Genomic DNA, 18,388 nt, shown 5'->3' on the forward strand with positions numbered 1-18,388 from the left:
AAGAATAACTCATTTTCTGAAGCAAAATGTGCACTTCTTTGTTAGAGTGGCTCTTCTAGACTCGATGATGGGAACACAGTGTGCATGCTTTATTTACTGAGATAATATCATTTCCTTCTAAAATCTTTCTCTTGTTGCCATCTCATTAAACTATCATTTATCTAGAGTGTTCTGAAATGAGCAGTTTCAAGAGAAACAATGAAGGATGAAGACTTAAGAGGGAGAGAAAACGAAACACACAAGAGAAACAAGTTTGAACAATGTAAATTAATTTGTTGTTGGGCAGACCTTCTGAATGATTGTCAAAATAATTTACTTTAATCCAGCACTTGCTGATCTATTTGCATGTACCTAATAATATCTTATCTAGATTCTTAAACAAAGAAATGAAGGTAAATAGTTTCACTGCCTTTTGGCCATCTCATCTTCAATATTGAATAGGTTCCCTAGATGCCAGAAGGACAAATGGGATTCAAAGGCCATTGAATATGGGTGGGGGTCAGACTTCTGTAAATAATTGGAGAAGTTCACAAATCTTATGAAATGTTTTTAAGATAATGGGCAAGTTTGAAGCAACAGATGGTTTTGTCTAACACCATGTTACTAGCTGTGGGAGGGCATAGTTTTCAAAACAGTGATGTAGTCATGTTTATATATGCACATCAAGAACCAGCTGCAGATATATAAAAAGAGGGAAAAACTTACCACAAACTCTTCAAAGATTTTCTTGAGTTCTTCATGACCATGCCTTTGAGCAATATGCAGCATGTCTGAACCATCCATATTCTTCATTGTGGCTGCCCAGGATGCCCCTGAACACTGTAGCAGATGTAGAGCCAGGTTTTTTAGGCCAAACTTGGCTGCACAGTGGAGGAGTGTCGGGAGCTCCCTGGCGTGAGGATCTGGAGTCAGGAAATACCAAGATGGAGTATTTTATTATATCTGCACTGCCATGAAATAGTCAAACACAAGCTATCCTTGAAAACCACATTCAGAAAGTTGAACAGAACTTCAGTAAATGTAAGAAAACACCAGTGGTTATTGCAGTGGAGACCTTCCTTCCTATTTTCTTAAAATAAACACAAATGACTATTATTATTAGCATTTATGCACCAACCTTAATTGTGGAGTAGGCTTGAAATTACTGCAAGAATTTTACCTTTCACATTTCAAAAACTGTGCTTGGCCCTTCCTGTATGCTATGCAATGGGTCAAAGTTTGACAAACATTTTACAAGGTGAGATTTTTATGGGCAAACAGTGACATTATTTAAGGTCTTACCAACTTTCAATAAAAATAATGTATTCTCTTGCAAAAGTACAATATATAAATTTTTATTTATTTGCAATCTTTCATTACAGACAGTTTTCTACAGTGGTTAAAATAGGTCAAAGTTAATCAATACAGATATCAACCTGGTAATTTCAAATTCTCACATGCCTTGATTGCCTCATCCTTTGCTACAGCAGAAAATATAATACTAACAGTGCCATCCCTTTCTAACCCATGCTCTATCATGGCTCCTGCATCCTGTCAGTCTGGCAGGCTAAGTCCCTATTAATTCAGGTTCAGTATTTTATTAAATAAATATTTATTAATTATAGAAACAATTTATCTTGGTATCCTCAAGTTAATGTATTATTTCAAAAACAATAAATAACTTCCTTAGGAATCTATTTCAACACAGCAGAAGGAATGGCCAGCACTGTCCAGTGGCTCTTCCCTGTATCCTGAGCATGTATCCAGTGTCAATGAATCAAGCTGTTCAGGTGATGCATCCATGACTCTATTATATTATTATGAGGGGCCTTTCCTTGATCATTATTGTCCTGGTTGGTTTTATGTCAACTTGACACAAGCCAGGATCATTAGAGGAGAGAGAACCTCAATTCAGAAAATGCCACTATAAGATCAGTTTGTAGGCAAGCCTCTTGGACACTTTCTTTTCTTCTTTTTAAAATCAAAGCATATTTTTTGAGTATCTGCTTGTTCTGGATCCACCTCATTTGCTATGTAGTAAATAAAAGGCATATAATATTACTTTCTAGGAAGTAGGTTACTAGGCAGTGAGATAAGACAAAATTAGCATAGAAACTCTGGAGAGGCGATAAATCGCTTGCCTATGGTCGGCTATAACAAAATAGGAAATAATCCATGTAAATAATCACTGATGTTATGCTCAAAAACATATTTTCACTAGTTGTTGTCTTGGGTGAGAAGAGGCAGAAATGGAGAGACAGAATGCAAAGTATCAGAATATAGGAGGGATAAATCTTGAACCTAACATATAATCTGAAAACTATAGTGAATGCTGTATCAATCATTTTTGTTAGCTAGGTGCTGGCAACACACATCTTTAATCTCAGCATTTGAAAGGCAGAGGCAGGCAGATCTTTATGAGTTCAAGGCCAGCTGGTCTACAGAACAAGTTCTAGCATAGCCAAGCTACACAGAGAAATCTTGTCTTGGAAAAAAAAAGAAAAGAATTTTTGCTAATATTTTTGATACTCCTGCCATTAACAAAATGGCAGCCAAGTACATTTTCTTAATTAGTGATTGATGTGGGAGGGCTCATGCTATTGTGGGTGGGGCCACCTATGGGCTAGTGGTTTTGAATTCTATAAGAAAGCAGGCTGAGCGAGCGATTGGAAGCAAGCCAGTAAGCAGCACCCCTCCATGGTTTCTGAATTAGCTCCTGCCTCCAGGATCTTGCCATGTTTGAGTTCCTGTTTTGACTTTCTTCAGTGATGAACAGTGATATAGAAGTGTAAGCCAAATAAAGCCTGTCTTCCCCAAGCTGCTTTGGTCATTGTGCTTCATCACAGAAGTAGTAACCCTAACTAAGACAGTCATCTTCAGGATTTAACCCTAGTTCATATGCTCACTAAATATTTCTCCTTAAAGTTGCTTATGCATGTACTGTCATTAAATTTTTTTACAGAAGCATCATTTGTATTTAAAACTGAAGTGATTGTGTTCAGTGAATTTGGCAACTGTACATAGCCCTGTTACCATCACTTAAAACACATGAAAGCTTGAGTGTCACAGAAGTGCCCTCGTGTGCCAGTACAGTTATTTCCCAATATTGGAGTCTGCTACATCCTAATTTTTAGATAACAGACAAGGTATTTTGTTTCTGATGTGAGTAGAGTTATACTCTCTGCATTCTTATGTAACACTGTCTCCTGTCTGTTTCTGCCCTTCAATTTTCCTGGACAGAATATATTTTCCCAACACTCCTCAATTCCCTGTCTTCAGATACTACTCTCTTAAAACTTGTTTTTAGCTGGGCGGTAGTGGCACATGTCTTTAATCCCAGCACTTAGGAGGCAGAGCCAGGTGGATCTCTGTGAGTTTGAGGCCAGCCTGTGCTACAGAATGAGTTCCAGGACAGGCTCCAAAGCTACACAGAGAAACCCTGTCTCAAAAAACCAAAATCAAAAAACAAACAAAACCAACCAAACAAACAAAACTCCCACTTGTTTTTAGTGTTTCTACATATAGTATGTTTTTATTAATTTATTTTTCTTCCAGGGCTTTGTAAGACCTACTGAATCTGTGATTTGCTTCCCTTCACCAGTTTAGGATCATTTTTGGCTTCAGATATTTTTCCTGCCTCATTCTTTCTCACCATCTTTGGGAAACTGAGTCACACAAATTCTAGATTAACTCAATAATATCAGCTAAATCATGAAGCAGAACTAAGATAAATGAATGCAACCAATAGCCGGACTTAGTCTTTTTACAGCTTTATGTAGATTCTTAGAATTTGTTTTGTCCTTTCTTTCAGTCGAAATAATTTATTTTGACCTGTTTTTAAATTCACTGATTTTTATACTCTTGTTTCTATTACTCATCCTAATTTTATCTATCTATCTACTTACCTACCTACCTACTTACCCACCTACCTATTATCTATCAGTCCATTCAGATATGTTCTTACTATGTAGTCCTGGCTAGATTGGAACCCACCATGTAGACCAGGCTGTTCTTAAACTCATGGAGATCCCCCTGCCTCTGCTTCCTGAATGCTGTGATTAAGAGTATATGCTACCATGCCTGACAGTCCACTTAATTTTAAACAGCTTTATTTGATTTTTTCTGCCTCCTTTTTATGCCTGCTCATCAACACCTCTTAGTAGGTTCTATAGAATGATCACTATAATTGTTAACTACCATACCTGACAAGTTCAGCATTGGGAGCATTTCCATGTCTGCCACTTTGGGCTGCTCCTTCCTTGACTGAGGAGCTCTCCTGCTCTTCCTTATCAAACATCTTGTAATATTACTGTATGATTTGCATGAAGATTGAGGACTGAAATAATGAATAGTTATCCCACAATATGGCATTTTTAAAAAAGCTGAGCCAGCTATAATGGTTGAGAAGAATTAATCTGTAGAATGAGCAGAAGGTGCTTATTTGGGGGACTTTACTTAGGCTCAGATGACCAATGACTTCAGATACATTGAGGGTCAGATCACAGCTTCATCTTCAGCACAGAGTGAAATCTGAGCCCTGGTGAGTCTCAGGGGAGTTCTACTGTTGATGGAGAGCTGCTGCCTCTTCTGCTGTCACTGCTTGGCTCTCCAGGGTTTGTGCTTTCCTTGGGATTCCTTCCCACCCAACTCTCTTCCCTCAGGACCTCCGCGGGGCACTCAGGTAGCATTCATAGCCCAAACCATTGTAGCTTGGAAGTGTTTTTTTCAGGGTTTCATGTGCTCTGTATTTATATTTTGGCTGCTGTTGCTTTCCATATGGCCAAAGATTTTGCAAGATTTGTCTCAACAACTGTTTTAAGTCAGTGTTCTACTGCTGTGAAGAGATACCATGACCATGGCAAACCTTATAAAGGAAAATATTTAATTACAGCTGGCTTACAGTTTCAGAGGTTTAGTCTATTATCATCATGGCAGGAAGCATGGTGGAGAGCAAGTAGACAGTGCCGGAGAGGTAGCTGAGAATTCTACATCTGGCTGGGCAGGCAGTGAGAAGACAGTGAGATACTGGGCCTGGCTTGAGCATTTTCAAACCTCAAAGCCAGTGACACACTTCCTCTAACAAGGCCACACCTCCTCCAACAAAGCTACAACTTCTAATAGTGCTATTTGCTGGTGACCAAAGATTCAAATCTATGAGCCTATTGGGGGGCCATTCTCCACTCTTCATGTTCAGTGGTTTTTATGGATGCCAAAGCATCTTTTTAAGGGTCTATCTCAGATTCTATGTCATTGGTCTAGCAATTCTTCCTTCATGGCAGCCTAGAGAAGAGAGCTCATGAACAGTACAGTCCTCCATAGCTGGGGCTCTTTGCCATACACAGTCATCACAAAGTCAGCTCAGCAAAGTTGGTCTGTGGTAAGATCTTGTCTTGTTCTATCAGGTGTGGATGTAGTCAAGAGGTTTATTTTTCTTTCTTGTGAAGGATCTGTGACATTCTGGGATTAAGTTTATTTATGTGTCTTCTATGATTAACTTTCTGCTTGGTCCAAACAAAACAACAAAAAACAACTCTTCCTTGGTTTATAGTATCAGGGCTAGTAAGTCATGGATTTCAGGAGAACATCTATGGCCACTTTTCTAAACCAGCATAATTCTTAATCATATTCTAAATGCTGATCTTTATATACCCATCAAAGATGTTTCTCTTTGGAACAGACCAAAAAAAAAAAAAAAAAAACCAAACAAACAAACAAAAACAAAAAACAAAAAACAAAAAAACAAAAACCAAAAAAAAACCCAAAAATACAAAAAACCAAACCAAAACAAAAACCCAATTATGAGAACCATAACAGGTCTAGATGCAGAAAACAACTGATTGTAGGATGCCCAGCTCCAATGGATATATCTACAACACAACTACTATACTCAAGGCTCTGAAAATATCAGGGAAGAGGGGACTGAAAGACTGTAAGAGCCAGAGGTCCAGAACATCTGCTATAAGAATGTGTCTCCTAGAAATGACAGGGAAGCCTCACTCATGATGCCTCAACAATATGGCTGTCTAAACAAGACCTAAACAAGTACATTACCAAGACATGCCAACACTGAAGGAAGATATCACACAGGACTCTACCTTCTGACAAAGAACTACAGGCAACTAAGAAATGCCAAGACAGAGATAAATTAGTCACCCTAAGAGATGAGTACCCTAGTTGGTAATGCAGTACACATGTGGCCAGCCTTGAAATCTATACAGGCAAGCAACAGTAAAAGGACACAGTAGGTTATATTTAAGTACTTATGCATATATGTGTGTATGTGTCTATGAAAGGTTTGAAAAGAGCAGGAATTTGAGATGGAACAAGGTAGAAGAGGAAATGGGAGAGGTGGGGAGATAAAGAGGAGAGGATATGATGTTATTATATTTTAATTTAAAAAATCATGACTGATTAGGGAGGTATACATGTACGCTCTCAGAACTTAGAAGGTAGATAAAGGAGGAATGGGCATTGAAGATCATCCTTAACTATATACGGAATTGGAGGGAGCTTCTACTATATGAGACTCTGTCTCAAAACACAAAACTAATGACAATAACAACAACAACAACAACAACAATGAAACTGAGTTTTGAATTTCTTATTCTTGTTTTGGTGTGGGTAGCATGAAGATGTAAGTTGTACATCCTAATCAGGGGATGGGTTCTAATAGCCTTTGTTCTTACTGAGTTATTTTTCCTAAACTAACAGCATTTAGTAAAGAACAATTTATAGTATTATTAATTACAAATAATAGATGTTTTCAAAACATACAACCTATTAAATTTTGATTAGATTTCAGTACATAACTGCTCCCATTCACTGCAATATACATTAAATTTTTGTTTAGTTCTTTTTTTTTTTCTAAACTTAGTATCATACAGTGGTGGAATTACACATTCCCAGAAAGCTTTCATTTAATTAATCAAGATTTCTTGTATTTGTTCTATTATCAATTAATAAATAAACAAAGCTACAATTTACAGTACGATATAGCAAAGTTGCTGGGTTCCCCCCACACAATGAGAAATGATCAGTTTTTTAGTTCTATCAGCCAATGTTTGCCAAATAGAAATTTAAGAATAAGAAACCAGAATGTCTGTGGGAATGTTTTAAAGGAACATCTAATCAGATATGTCTTTTACAAGTTAAAGTAAACAGATGAATTTTTGGACAGCCAGGAGACTGAGTCATATACTTGTCTATTCAGGGTGCTTAAACTGTCTTGGAGAAGCCCTTAAAAAGATGGCCAAGAAGTAGATTGGCATACTCAAACCAGAGCTTTTAAAAGCTTAACCTAGCTAAGTAGAATGGCAAAATGGAACGTGTCCAGCTATAAAATATAAGAATTAATTTAAAATTTGACAGTGAGAAGGGTATGGAAACTGACAGTGTAGGACACATAATCTGTTTGTTCTCACAAATTACTCTCTTGGAGATTAAGCATTCATTCACTCAGAGTGAGAGGCCAGGTGGCCACTTTGGGACAAAACAGTGAGTCACATGAAAAAGCAATTAAAAGGCAGGTGATGCACATTTTAATCCCAGCTCAGCCAGTAAATCCTTGGCTCTTAAAACAGTTCCTTCACCTTCCTGCTCCTCAACTGTTTTATTTCTAAAAGTAGAAGGTTGGGGGTGGGGTTACAATCATTCTAATATTCTTCTGTTCGATGCCACAGACTCTCAGGGAGGGAGTTTTCCCTGTGTTTTAAATACAAAGAAGTAGGGGAAGGGGGTGGGGAGATGCCTCAGTTGGTAAAGAATTTGCCACACAGGCATGAGGACCTGAATGTGGATCTCTAGCATCTCCGGCACACTGAAAAAGAAAAAAAGCAGCAGTAGCATCAGTAGCAACAACAACAGTAAAAACAACACACACATACATACATATACACACTGCCACCACCACCACCACCACCACAACAACAACAAAACAATCAAAGTCAGGTGTGCCACTGCCTGGATCTGCAATACAAGCACTGGTGAGACACAAGGCAGGAGAGCCACTAAAACTTGCTGGCCAGCCAGTCTAGCCAATGCGTAAACTTCATCAACCTTTGGATGTGTTTGTTCTCTCTCTCTCCCTCTCTGTCTGTCTGTCTGTCTCAACAATAAGGTAGTCTGAATAAGTCATGAACAATGGTACCAGCTGATATACTGATGTGGACTGAAAAACCTCACAAGTTCCCAGCCCAAAGTCAAGAACGATAGGCAGTAAATGACTGAGGCAGCCCCCTGACTGGTTATAAAATACCCTAAAGACATACATAGGAGCCAAGCTAAATGGACTCAGCATGTTGTATTTATATGCTTATGTATGAAACAATAATAACCAAAAGGAAAACAATAGCAATAATTCACAAAAGTGGAAGGAAGGATCTGGAGGTGGAGGAAGGGGAACAGTGGGAAGGACAAGTAGGTATGGTAATAGAGAACTGAAGATGATCATATGAAATATCATAATTAAATCTGTTAGTCTGTATAATTAATAAATGCTAATAAAATGAAAACTAAACAATGAAAACTTTTATTTATGAAATTCCAACTTTGTATCTATAGTGTGTTTATTGTAAAGGAATAAAAATCAGAATAACCAGAAACAGTTGTAGTATGAAAGCAGATGGACTGTTTGAGATCATGAGTGGCCACTGAGGACCATGCCTTACAGGGGAATTGTTGTGCATATTTTCCCATACATGGATCACACAGAAATCCAAGTAATGTGTGGTTTGAAGCAGTAAATGGATAGATGTGCAAGGCTGGAGTGCCTGAGTTCATTAGCAAAGAGTGTTCAGTATTTATTTCAGGTCTCCCATTGTCTGGAACCTGAACATATTAAATGACATATACTAAAAATAAACAAGGCCCTGATGAAATCTGGTAACTTACTAAAGTTACCAGGAGTAATTTAACAATGCCTTCAGTAGAAGTATCATATATATAAAGCCAAAATTAAATGAAAATGTAATATGGGAATGATTAGGAAACATTTAAGGTTGGGTTAGCCAGCAGAATTAGGTCTTCTAATATTTATCCTTGATAGGTATGCATTTGTATATTGGCACTTATTAAATGTTCATACACTATATTGAGTCTGGGATAATGACTCATTGGGTAAAGCTTGAAGCTCAAGTGTGTGGATATGTGTTCTAATCTCCAGCAACACATTAAGCCAGGTACAGAAATGCATGTCTGTGGACCTAGCACTCCTACAGTAAAGTGGGAGGCAGAGAAAGAAACCTCTGGAATCTTGAGGGCTAGCTAACGTAGTGTATGTGGTGGAGAACGCCATAGAGTCCTGTCTTCAACAAGGGGGAAAATGAAGGTGATGCCAAAGGTTGTTCTGGGACACCTACACACACACACCATGGAAGGTATGAACTCTCGTTTGTTGGCAGGTGTGTGTGTGCACACACACCCACACAAACATGCACACCAAAAGAATTTTTAAAGTATCTTTCATATATTTATTTATTCCTATTAGGTATACACATAGTTCATATATATTAAATGTATTTTATACATAGATCTACAGATCTATCATCTATCATCTATCTCTCTATCTATCATCTCTCTATCTAATCTATCATCTGTTCATCCAATCCATCTGTCTATCCACCCATCCATCCTTATTCTTTTTGTTTTGTTACTCTAGAGAATCCTGACCAATACTGTGGTGATATTTTTTGTGTGTGTGCTGAAATGTGGTGATATTTTATTTGTATGTTAATAAATAAAGTTTGCCTAGAGATCAGAGGTCATAGCCAGCCATAAACAAAAGTCAGGCTGTGGTAGCACACGCCTTTAATCCAATCACATTGCAAGTAGAGTCTCTGTGTGTTCAATAACACACTAGGGAACAACCAACCATGGTGACACATGCCTTTAATCCCAGTACCAATCACAGAGACCTGGAGGTCTGTATAGACAGGCAGTGATAAGGAAGTGAGGTGGCTGGGCAAAGAGCCAATGAGAGGGCAGAACAGCAAGGCAATAAAGGCACAGGTTAGACAGGAAGAAGCTCACTCTCTTGGGAAGCTATGGTGGTGTGGTGAGCAAAGTTTAGCTGATGGCTCTCACTATTTCTCTGATCTCTAATGGCTTTCACCCCTGAATTTGGCTTTGTGTTTCTTATTTAATAAGATTGCTTAGGAATTTGTCTACACAATACAGTAAGGAAGGTGACTATGATACTTTGCAAATCATAACCTACGGGAATAAGAGAAAGAAGTCTTTCATGACTTTCTGTATCTTTCTTATTAGAATAATGCAGATTGAGTGTTTACAGTTTTGGATTTTAAAACAGTGTGGTAAAGTTAGCGCTCCAAGGACAAGTGAGTCCTTTCAGGAAGTGAAGGGAGGTGTTCCCATTCAGGAAATGAAGGGAGATGTTTAAGGGATGGATTAGTAAGAAGGTGGCAAACAGAAGTATCTGGGCATGACAGGATTTTTAAAAGAGAGAAAGTTAGGTCTAAGCAACACTGCCTTACAACTGCAAATGGGGAGGCTCCTTAGTTATTAGCTTATGCAAGATGTGAACACAGTGTGTGGAGGCTCCTTAGTTATTATCTTATGCAAGATGTGAACACAGTGTGTGGAGGCTCCTTAGCTATTAGCTTATGTAAGATGTGAGCGCAATGTGTGTCTCCACTTCCTGTCTGTGTTTGCTCCTGTGTGTCTAATTGAGGCTAACTCAAGCATGAATTTTCCTTATTAAAATGGATGGTGGAGATCTTATTTCCTATTAGTTGCTAATAGCTGGTATTTTATGTTCCTTTTCCTGACTCTAATATACTCATAGACGCTTTTTACTTTTGACCCCAATAAACTTGTATTTTTGATGCTGGGCCTAGAGAAGCAGAAGAGATAGGCTTGATATACAGGGAGGTCCATGCAGCATCTTCAGAAGACACACAGGTCAGAACTTCACTCTGCTCTAGCAGATGCCAAGAGAAGAGGAAAAACATAAACTACAAGGCAAAATCATGAAACTAAATAGTCCTTATCCCAACAAAGAAAAACTCATTTTTATATTTGGAGTTCAAATGTATTTCCACCTATAACTATGGGTGATGATTTATAGCTAACTGTTTCCACTAGTGAATAAATAAGTCTAGTAAATTTGTATTAAGTACTAGAAGCCCTTTTGGGCACAGAGTTTTGTCCTAAAGGGCAGCATTTGCCATAAGGATGAAATGGGTGCTTTGAAGCCAATCATGGAAAATGAAATGAAGATCACTATTTTTATAGAATTTCAAGAGATAGCAAAATGAATACATAAAGGTATTTCAAATCTATTCTTATAAATTATGCCATAAAATACTGTATATAATTTAGTCAAAACCTTGTTATAACATTTTCCTCCAAATTGGGGACCAATTCCCCGTGTCTCTTTGGTTCTATCTATCTATCTATCTATCTATCTATCTATCTATCTATCTATCATCTTCATCTCCATCTCCATCTCTCCTCTCTACTTGTATGACCCGCAATACTCTGGAGGTACCTCCCATAGTATATATGGTCACATTGCCCTAATGTGGCCTCAGAAACTAGGCTTCCTGTAACTTGATATCTGGCATCCAAACATCTCTTCTGTAATGTGGAGATTAAATAACACCACAGGAGCATTGTGAGGAATTAAATTAACTTATGTAAGATGCTTCACCTTGTGTTTGGCACAGTTAAACACGAAACACAAATGCTAGCTATAACTAGTAATAATACTTATTCTTGGGGTTTTGTTTTCTCCTTCCTTAGCATTCCTTTTCCTTTCATCTGGGAGAGAGAAGGTTATCACTTATAGAGCTTAACCGAGCCAACTCTCATTTGCTGGTGGATATATTTGTTTGAACAAAATAATACATTTCCTCTTTTCCCAAACTAACTCCCACTTTGACAGTCAGCTAAATTACATTTCTTCCTGCCCCGACAGGAAATAGCCTGCATTACACAGACTTGAGAAGGACTGTGTAGAACATATGGAAATTAAGGAACTGTTGCAGTGAACTGCTGAAAGTGGTTTGAAACTCTAAGCAGCTGAGGGCTAGAGAAGGGTTGCTGTGATTACACTGGCTGAGCATGCAGTCCTGGCCCAGCCGTCAGATCAGCACAGCTGCATTCAGACTGTCTGATGAGGGACAAACCAGGTGTGCTCATATGAATCAGAACCAACATAGTAACTGCTTAAAGTGATCCTGACTCATTTTAGTTTTCTCTTTGATATTCTTGGGTCTAGTATCTTGTATACCAGTGAAACTGGTGAATACAATCCCTTACACCGATTTCCCAGTCCACAGTGATCCACCCACTAGAGACTCACACATATATCCTTCCTATGACTCCCGTGTTAACAGTCCTAAGTTACAGGACTATCCCATTTGTTTAAATGTTTCTTATCATTCTACTCCCATGGAGAACATTTTTCCACTTGGAAAATTCTCCATGAGAAAGGTCATTTATAAGTCAACAGCACATCATTACAAAGTAAGAGAACGAGAAACTGGAGCAGAGTTTTCCTCTTGTCCACATCTACCTTATCTTTTCCTATCTCACTTTGCTGAGAGTAAAGCATCAAAACAAATGCCAAATGAGGAAGTTCATTGTCTAGACAAGGGTAAAATGACTAAGATTGGCTTGGAATAGTGTTTTACTTATTGTTAAAGAAGATTCAAGGAACTGACCCTAGAATTTCCTAAAATATCTTTTTAAAAGAAGACTGGGTGAGAAAATAATAAGGTCTTCTTTAATATAGCTTTATGCTTTTAAATAAACACAGATGTCTATGGGTCATCCCATGACTTTTCATAAGAATGTCAGTGTTGAACACATTTTCAGTTCCCCATGGGTACATTCTCTTCACAATATCCTAGCCTTCCATTTATGTAAGCTGAAATATATAGAAACAAACAATATGTGTTTAACAATGAAACATTTCAGCAATGAAATATTGGCCTGCTCTGGGAAACACACTCAGGGTTATACCTGCTTCATTCTTTGCCTAGTGTTCAAATATGTCTATTGTCTTACTGAAGAACATGGTGGTCTCCCCCTCATAGTCTTAAAATGAATTTCTACATAAACAAGGGCATCTCAAAACTTATCATCAGTTTAACAAGAACATGATGAGACACAGATGTGGGGTCTTTAGGAGCAGGTATTTTGAAGCTGGCACTGAAGTAGAACTTTAAGAGCAGGAAGGTAAGTTGTTTCTGGTGCTAAACACCATGGCCCAAAACAGTTTAGGAGGAAAGGGTTTATTTTAGCTTACAGTTTATAGTCCACCATCAATTCAAGGCAGGAACTGAAGCAGAGACCATGAAGAAAAGCTGCTTGCAGGCTTGCTCACCAGGATGCCCTCATACAGCTTGGCTTTTTATACAAGCTGGGACCACCTGCCCAGGTGGCACCACCCACTATGAGGCCTTCTCACATCAAACAGGAATCTAGAAAAGGCCCCACTGACTTGTCCACAGGCTAATCTGATGGAGGTAGTGTCTTAACTGAAGTTCCTTCTTCCCAGGTGACTTTAATTTATATCAAGTTCACAAAAACTAAGCAGCACTTGAACTGTGAGCTTGAATCATGTTCACATCCTCCTTTGTATTTTGTTGTGTTTATCATATTATGTTCTTTTGTATTTCAAAGGGAATTGCTGTGTCATAGGTTGAATAGTATCTGATTTCCAGGCAATCCTCAGCAATAACTATGGATGAATTATGTAATCATGCCGGGCAGGGATGGTGCACAACTTTAATCCCAGCACTTGGGAGGCAGAGGCAGGTGAGTTGGAGGACAGCCTGGTCTAGAGAGCAAGTTCCAGAACAGCCTAAGGCTACACAAACAAATCCTATCTCAAAAAACAACAACAACAACAACAACAACAAAAGAATCATGTAATCATTTGTCTTCTGATTTTAGCTTTTTTTTTTTTTTAAAAAAAAAGTTACTTTAGCCGGGCAGTGGTGGCGCACGCCTTTAATCCCAGCACTCGGGAGGCAGAGGCAGGCGGATCTCTGTGAGTTCAAGGCCAGCCTGGTCTCCAAAGCGAGTTCCAGGAAAGGCGCAAAGCTACACAGAGAAACCCTGTCTCGAAAAACCAAAAAAAAAAAAAAAAAGTTACTTTATAAAAAATTTTGTTAATTAAACAATTTTCATCAAATTCTAACAATGGTTCACAACTTGCATTTGCCACCATTTTTCTAATTTTTATAAAGACAGACTAATATTTTTTCTTTGTCAAGATCTAGTGCGAGGATAAATTATTTTGCTGGTCTGTTTTTAAACAATTAAAAGCTGATAAACATGTCTGTCCATGGGGATCACCTGGAAACATAACCACTGAGGATGTCCTGTGTCCCCCCTAATTTGTGCTGAGCATGGCTTAGGCCTGCTGTATTACAAAAGTTCTTCAGGTGACTAAAATATTCAGCCCTTGATACTCAAGTGAGGCCTGACGGTTATCAGCACCATCTTTACCCATGCTTATCAGCAAGACATTTAAGACATACTCAATCTTACTGCATCAGAGCCACATGTTCAAAGGGTGTAATTCAACCCATCTATTATTCATCATCTATGAAAATATAGAACCAATGCTATTGCATCCTTCCTCATTAATCAAGTTTTCTTTATTTATGAATGAAATACTCCTGATAACTTAGAAGGAAGAAAGGTTTATTTTGACCTTTTTAATTTTAAAGAGAAGGGAAAGGGCTGGGATTCTACATTCCAACTGAAGCAGATGTATCACATAATCTAAAATCTCCCAGTAAGCTATATCACCTGACCTAAAACTCCATAGTAGGCCTGATCTTTAAAGATGTCTCTCAACATTAGCAACTTGGGAACTAAGCATTTAAACAGGGGCTTTGAAAGAGCATTCCAGATCCAAGCCAGAACACATATGAGCTCCAAAAATCTCAATTTTTAAAGTTATCTAGAATTCTTCTAAAAAATGAGAGCCTAACCCGTTTGCATTCTCCGACTCTACAGTTCTAATTTCATAAACTTAAACAAAACTGAAAAAGTTGATAAAGATTGTATCCCAATTCCATCCTCACAGTTTTGTGTATACTTTCACGCATCTAGAGTTCTTTTCTCCTTTCTCTCTCCTCGCTGGGACTCATTTGATATCTGAAGTCCAATCTCTGAAGCCAACAATGAAAATTAATGTATGTTTTTCTGATATTTCTATAAGCCCAAAAGTGTCACATTGTTTAGGTCATCAACTGCATGTTGTCTTGTTTCCTCAATTAAATTTTAAGTATCTTGAATTAAAAAAATATGTTATATTCCTTTTCAGTCCTAATCTGGCACCTTATTTTGTAAGTGAATAACACAGTTAAAATTTTTCTCACTAATCTAACTGTCTTACTTCTTAAAAGCTGGCATGTCTCTTATGCTTCCCTACAATAGACCCCGTGGTTATTCGGGTGCTTACACAATTAGCTGCCTCGCAATCAGCTGGGCTTTGGAATTCTTGCTGCTGTCTAAAAGCCGAAATGGCTCATAATAAATCTGCTTAACTAGCATAGAAATCAGCCAGAAAATGCCTTAACCTTTAAGTGTTAACATGCAAATACTAGACTTCTCATATTCCTTAGCCATGTGCCTGTCTCATTTAGCATCATATCTCAGTGTTTACAGATGCTGCATGCCAAGTGACCTGTAAACAGTCTTTCAATAAACTGTGCAGAAAGAAAAAATATTTCTAAAATAGACCATGAGCTCATAGTAACATTTGACTATATAACTTTCATAAGTAACTCTTACATATTCTTTCTTGGTCTTTATATATTTTGTACCATACAAATAATAAATAGTAATTATAGAAAACTCCCATTCAGAGGCCAGTGTGATGGCTCAGAGAGTATTGCCATTTGCACACGGAGCCAAGTCTCATGATCTCAGTACCTTCCATGAGATCCAACATGAGAGGAGAGACTCACTCCCACAAGCTGTTCCCTGACCTCCAACACGAGTGTGCACCCACTCACACACAGACACAAATAAATAAATTTAGCAGGTTTTTAAAACAAGGAAATGCCCATTTTGGAAATTTTTTTAAAACACAATTACTTAAATTATACAATAAACATATAACTACTACAAACGTCAGGTGAGACAAACAATTTACACACTACCTTGTATGTCTACTATTCAACACCAAAATATCAAGCCAGCAAGAAAATCATAATACAATTAATTTTGAAGATGGCATTAATATCTGTGTCAAAATTTACATAACAATTGATCTTTGGAATACTATTATTTCAGTTTTTGGTAATTATAAACAATGATGTGATAAACAATATTTATCACAAATATCCTCATTCAAACATATCCTTAGAATGAAAAGAGTTAAGTACATGGAGCCACAAATGTTTGTACTGTTGGGGTTGACACAATGGATCAGTGGGTATACTGTTTATGGGATAAGCCTTCTGACCTGAGTTTTATCCCCATGGCCAGTGTAAAGGTAGATGGAGAAAAATGATGGCTGGAAGTTGTCCTCTGCCTTCTGTATGTGTGTTCATGCCTACACTCACATGTATACATCACACATACATGCAGGCTCACACACAAACACACACACACACACACACACACACACACACACACACATCCCTCACACCCATACCCATACACTAATAAAATATATTTAAAAGTTTGTTCTAGTATAGTATGTCTTCAAGAGTTAGGAGTAATATAAAATAATAAGCTGTTTCTTGGTGATATAATTTCTTAAAGAGTCACAGAAATTAGAATATAATAAAATGAATAATACTGTTGAAAAATACTCACATTCTTTCTGAGGGTAAGTTTCAGTTTCGAGAGGTTTGAATTCATAATATGGTATCTCATGCTTGAATATGGATGTAAGAACACAATCAAGCTCTTCAATGCTTTTCTATTTTCAAATGAAAAAGAAATTTAAAATTAGCTGATAGGATGCTCATGTTCCAGTGAATGGTCCCCAAACCATGCACACATAGGTAGCACTAACTGAACTTAATGTGTCATAAACTAGAAAGACATGAAATTAGGAGTGGGACATATTGGGGGAATGAGAATTGGAGATGGAATGGGGGTATATGTGATCATATTTCACTATACACATGTACAAGAACAAGGAAAAAAGTGACAAGGGAAAAATTGGCATCTACCCCAAATTAGAGAGTTAGGGAATTGCTGGCACAATGATGCTAAGTCATGCTTTCATTCTCTCATATTTATTCCATAGATTAGTGATGTGCCCAGCCTCCCTGAGTGATGCCTCTTAGCGCATTGGACGGCAGTTAGTGCAGAAACATAACTGGCCAAAGGACTGAGAAAAAGTGATGCTGGAGTGCTGGTCCCTAAGTGAGACAGCTACACACCCCCTTCCAAGACTCAGGAAACATTGCAGAGTAAGAGCGGAGTGTGTGCAGCAAACACATGTCTTCTGGACATGACATAGCCATTGCACTCACAGAATCAGCACAGCTGCGGTTATCAGCACAATTCTGAGTCAGTCAACACCTCATCACAATTGAGGAAGGGGTCCACAAGGCTCCATCTCTCACTGAGGGACTACTGGCAATTAACTGTAGCTAGAGTTTTCCTGCCTTGCCCACAGTCAGGACAAATCTTTGTCACCCGCCAGTCCCACAGCTGCTCAGACCCAACCAAGTAAACACAGAGACTTATATTGCATACAAACTGTATGGCTGTGGCAGGCTTCTTGCTAACTGTTCTTATAGCTTAAATTAATCCATTTCCATAAATCTATACCTTGCCACAAGGCTCGTGGCTTACCGGCATTTTCACATGCTGCTTGTCTTGGTGGCCGCTGGCCGTGACTCCTTCTGCCTTCCTGGTCTTTCTTTTCTCCTCTCTGTTAGTCCCGCCTATACTTCCTGCCTAGCCACTGGCCAATCAGTGTCTTATTTATTGACCAATCAGAGCAACACATTTGCCATACAGACCATCCCACAGCAGTTTACAGCTGTGGAGGGATAAATTCTCATTTTCTTCAGTGGTGAAGCCACTCGTATTTATCCGAAATGAGCAAGGAAAGTGGGATTATAGGTGACTCATGAAGTTGGTGGGTGCTACCAGCCACATCGATTCTCTCTCATTCAGAAAACAAAACCTCTAGAGCTCTATCCATATTATTCATTATCTAGAACTCTCACACAACTGCATTTAGTGGCAAGCGAGGTTAAAAAGTATCTTATGGAACAATGAATTTCCCAGAATTCATCAAAGATACTTCTTCTTACAGTAGGTGGTAATCAACACAGACTTTCCCTGGTCAATGTGCTGAGAACAATAGACTGTGCACTTCTCAGCACTAAATGGGACATACATATTATACCCGTGATGGCTAGTTTTGTGTCAACTTGACACAAGCTTAAGTTACTGA

The 18,388-nt window shown here is 38.2% G+C and overlaps 1 protein-coding gene across 2 annotated transcripts in view; it reads right to left on the reverse strand.

Annotated features, from left to right (window-relative positions):
• Positions 1 to 18,388, reverse strand: part of Bank1 (B cell scaffold protein with ankyrin repeats 1) — a 264,417-nt gene that overhangs the window by 150,037 nt on the left and 95,992 nt on the right. For both annotated transcript variants that reach the window (XM_028857459.2, XM_037207133.1), the window contains exons 6-7: positions 16,786 to 16,891; positions 706 to 902 (exon numbers count right to left, since the gene is read on the reverse strand). In XM_028857459.2, the coding sequence (XP_028713292.1) occupies positions 706 to 902; positions 16,786 to 16,891 (303 nt within the window). The remainder of the gene's footprint in view (positions 1 to 705; positions 903 to 16,785; positions 16,892 to 18,388) is intronic.

The sequence above is a fragment of the Peromyscus leucopus genome, chromosome 6 (assembly GCF_004664715.2).
Source record: "Peromyscus leucopus breed LL Stock chromosome 6, UCI_PerLeu_2.1, whole genome shotgun sequence".
Classification (NCBI taxonomy): Eukaryota; Metazoa; Chordata; class Mammalia; order Rodentia; family Cricetidae; genus Peromyscus; species Peromyscus leucopus.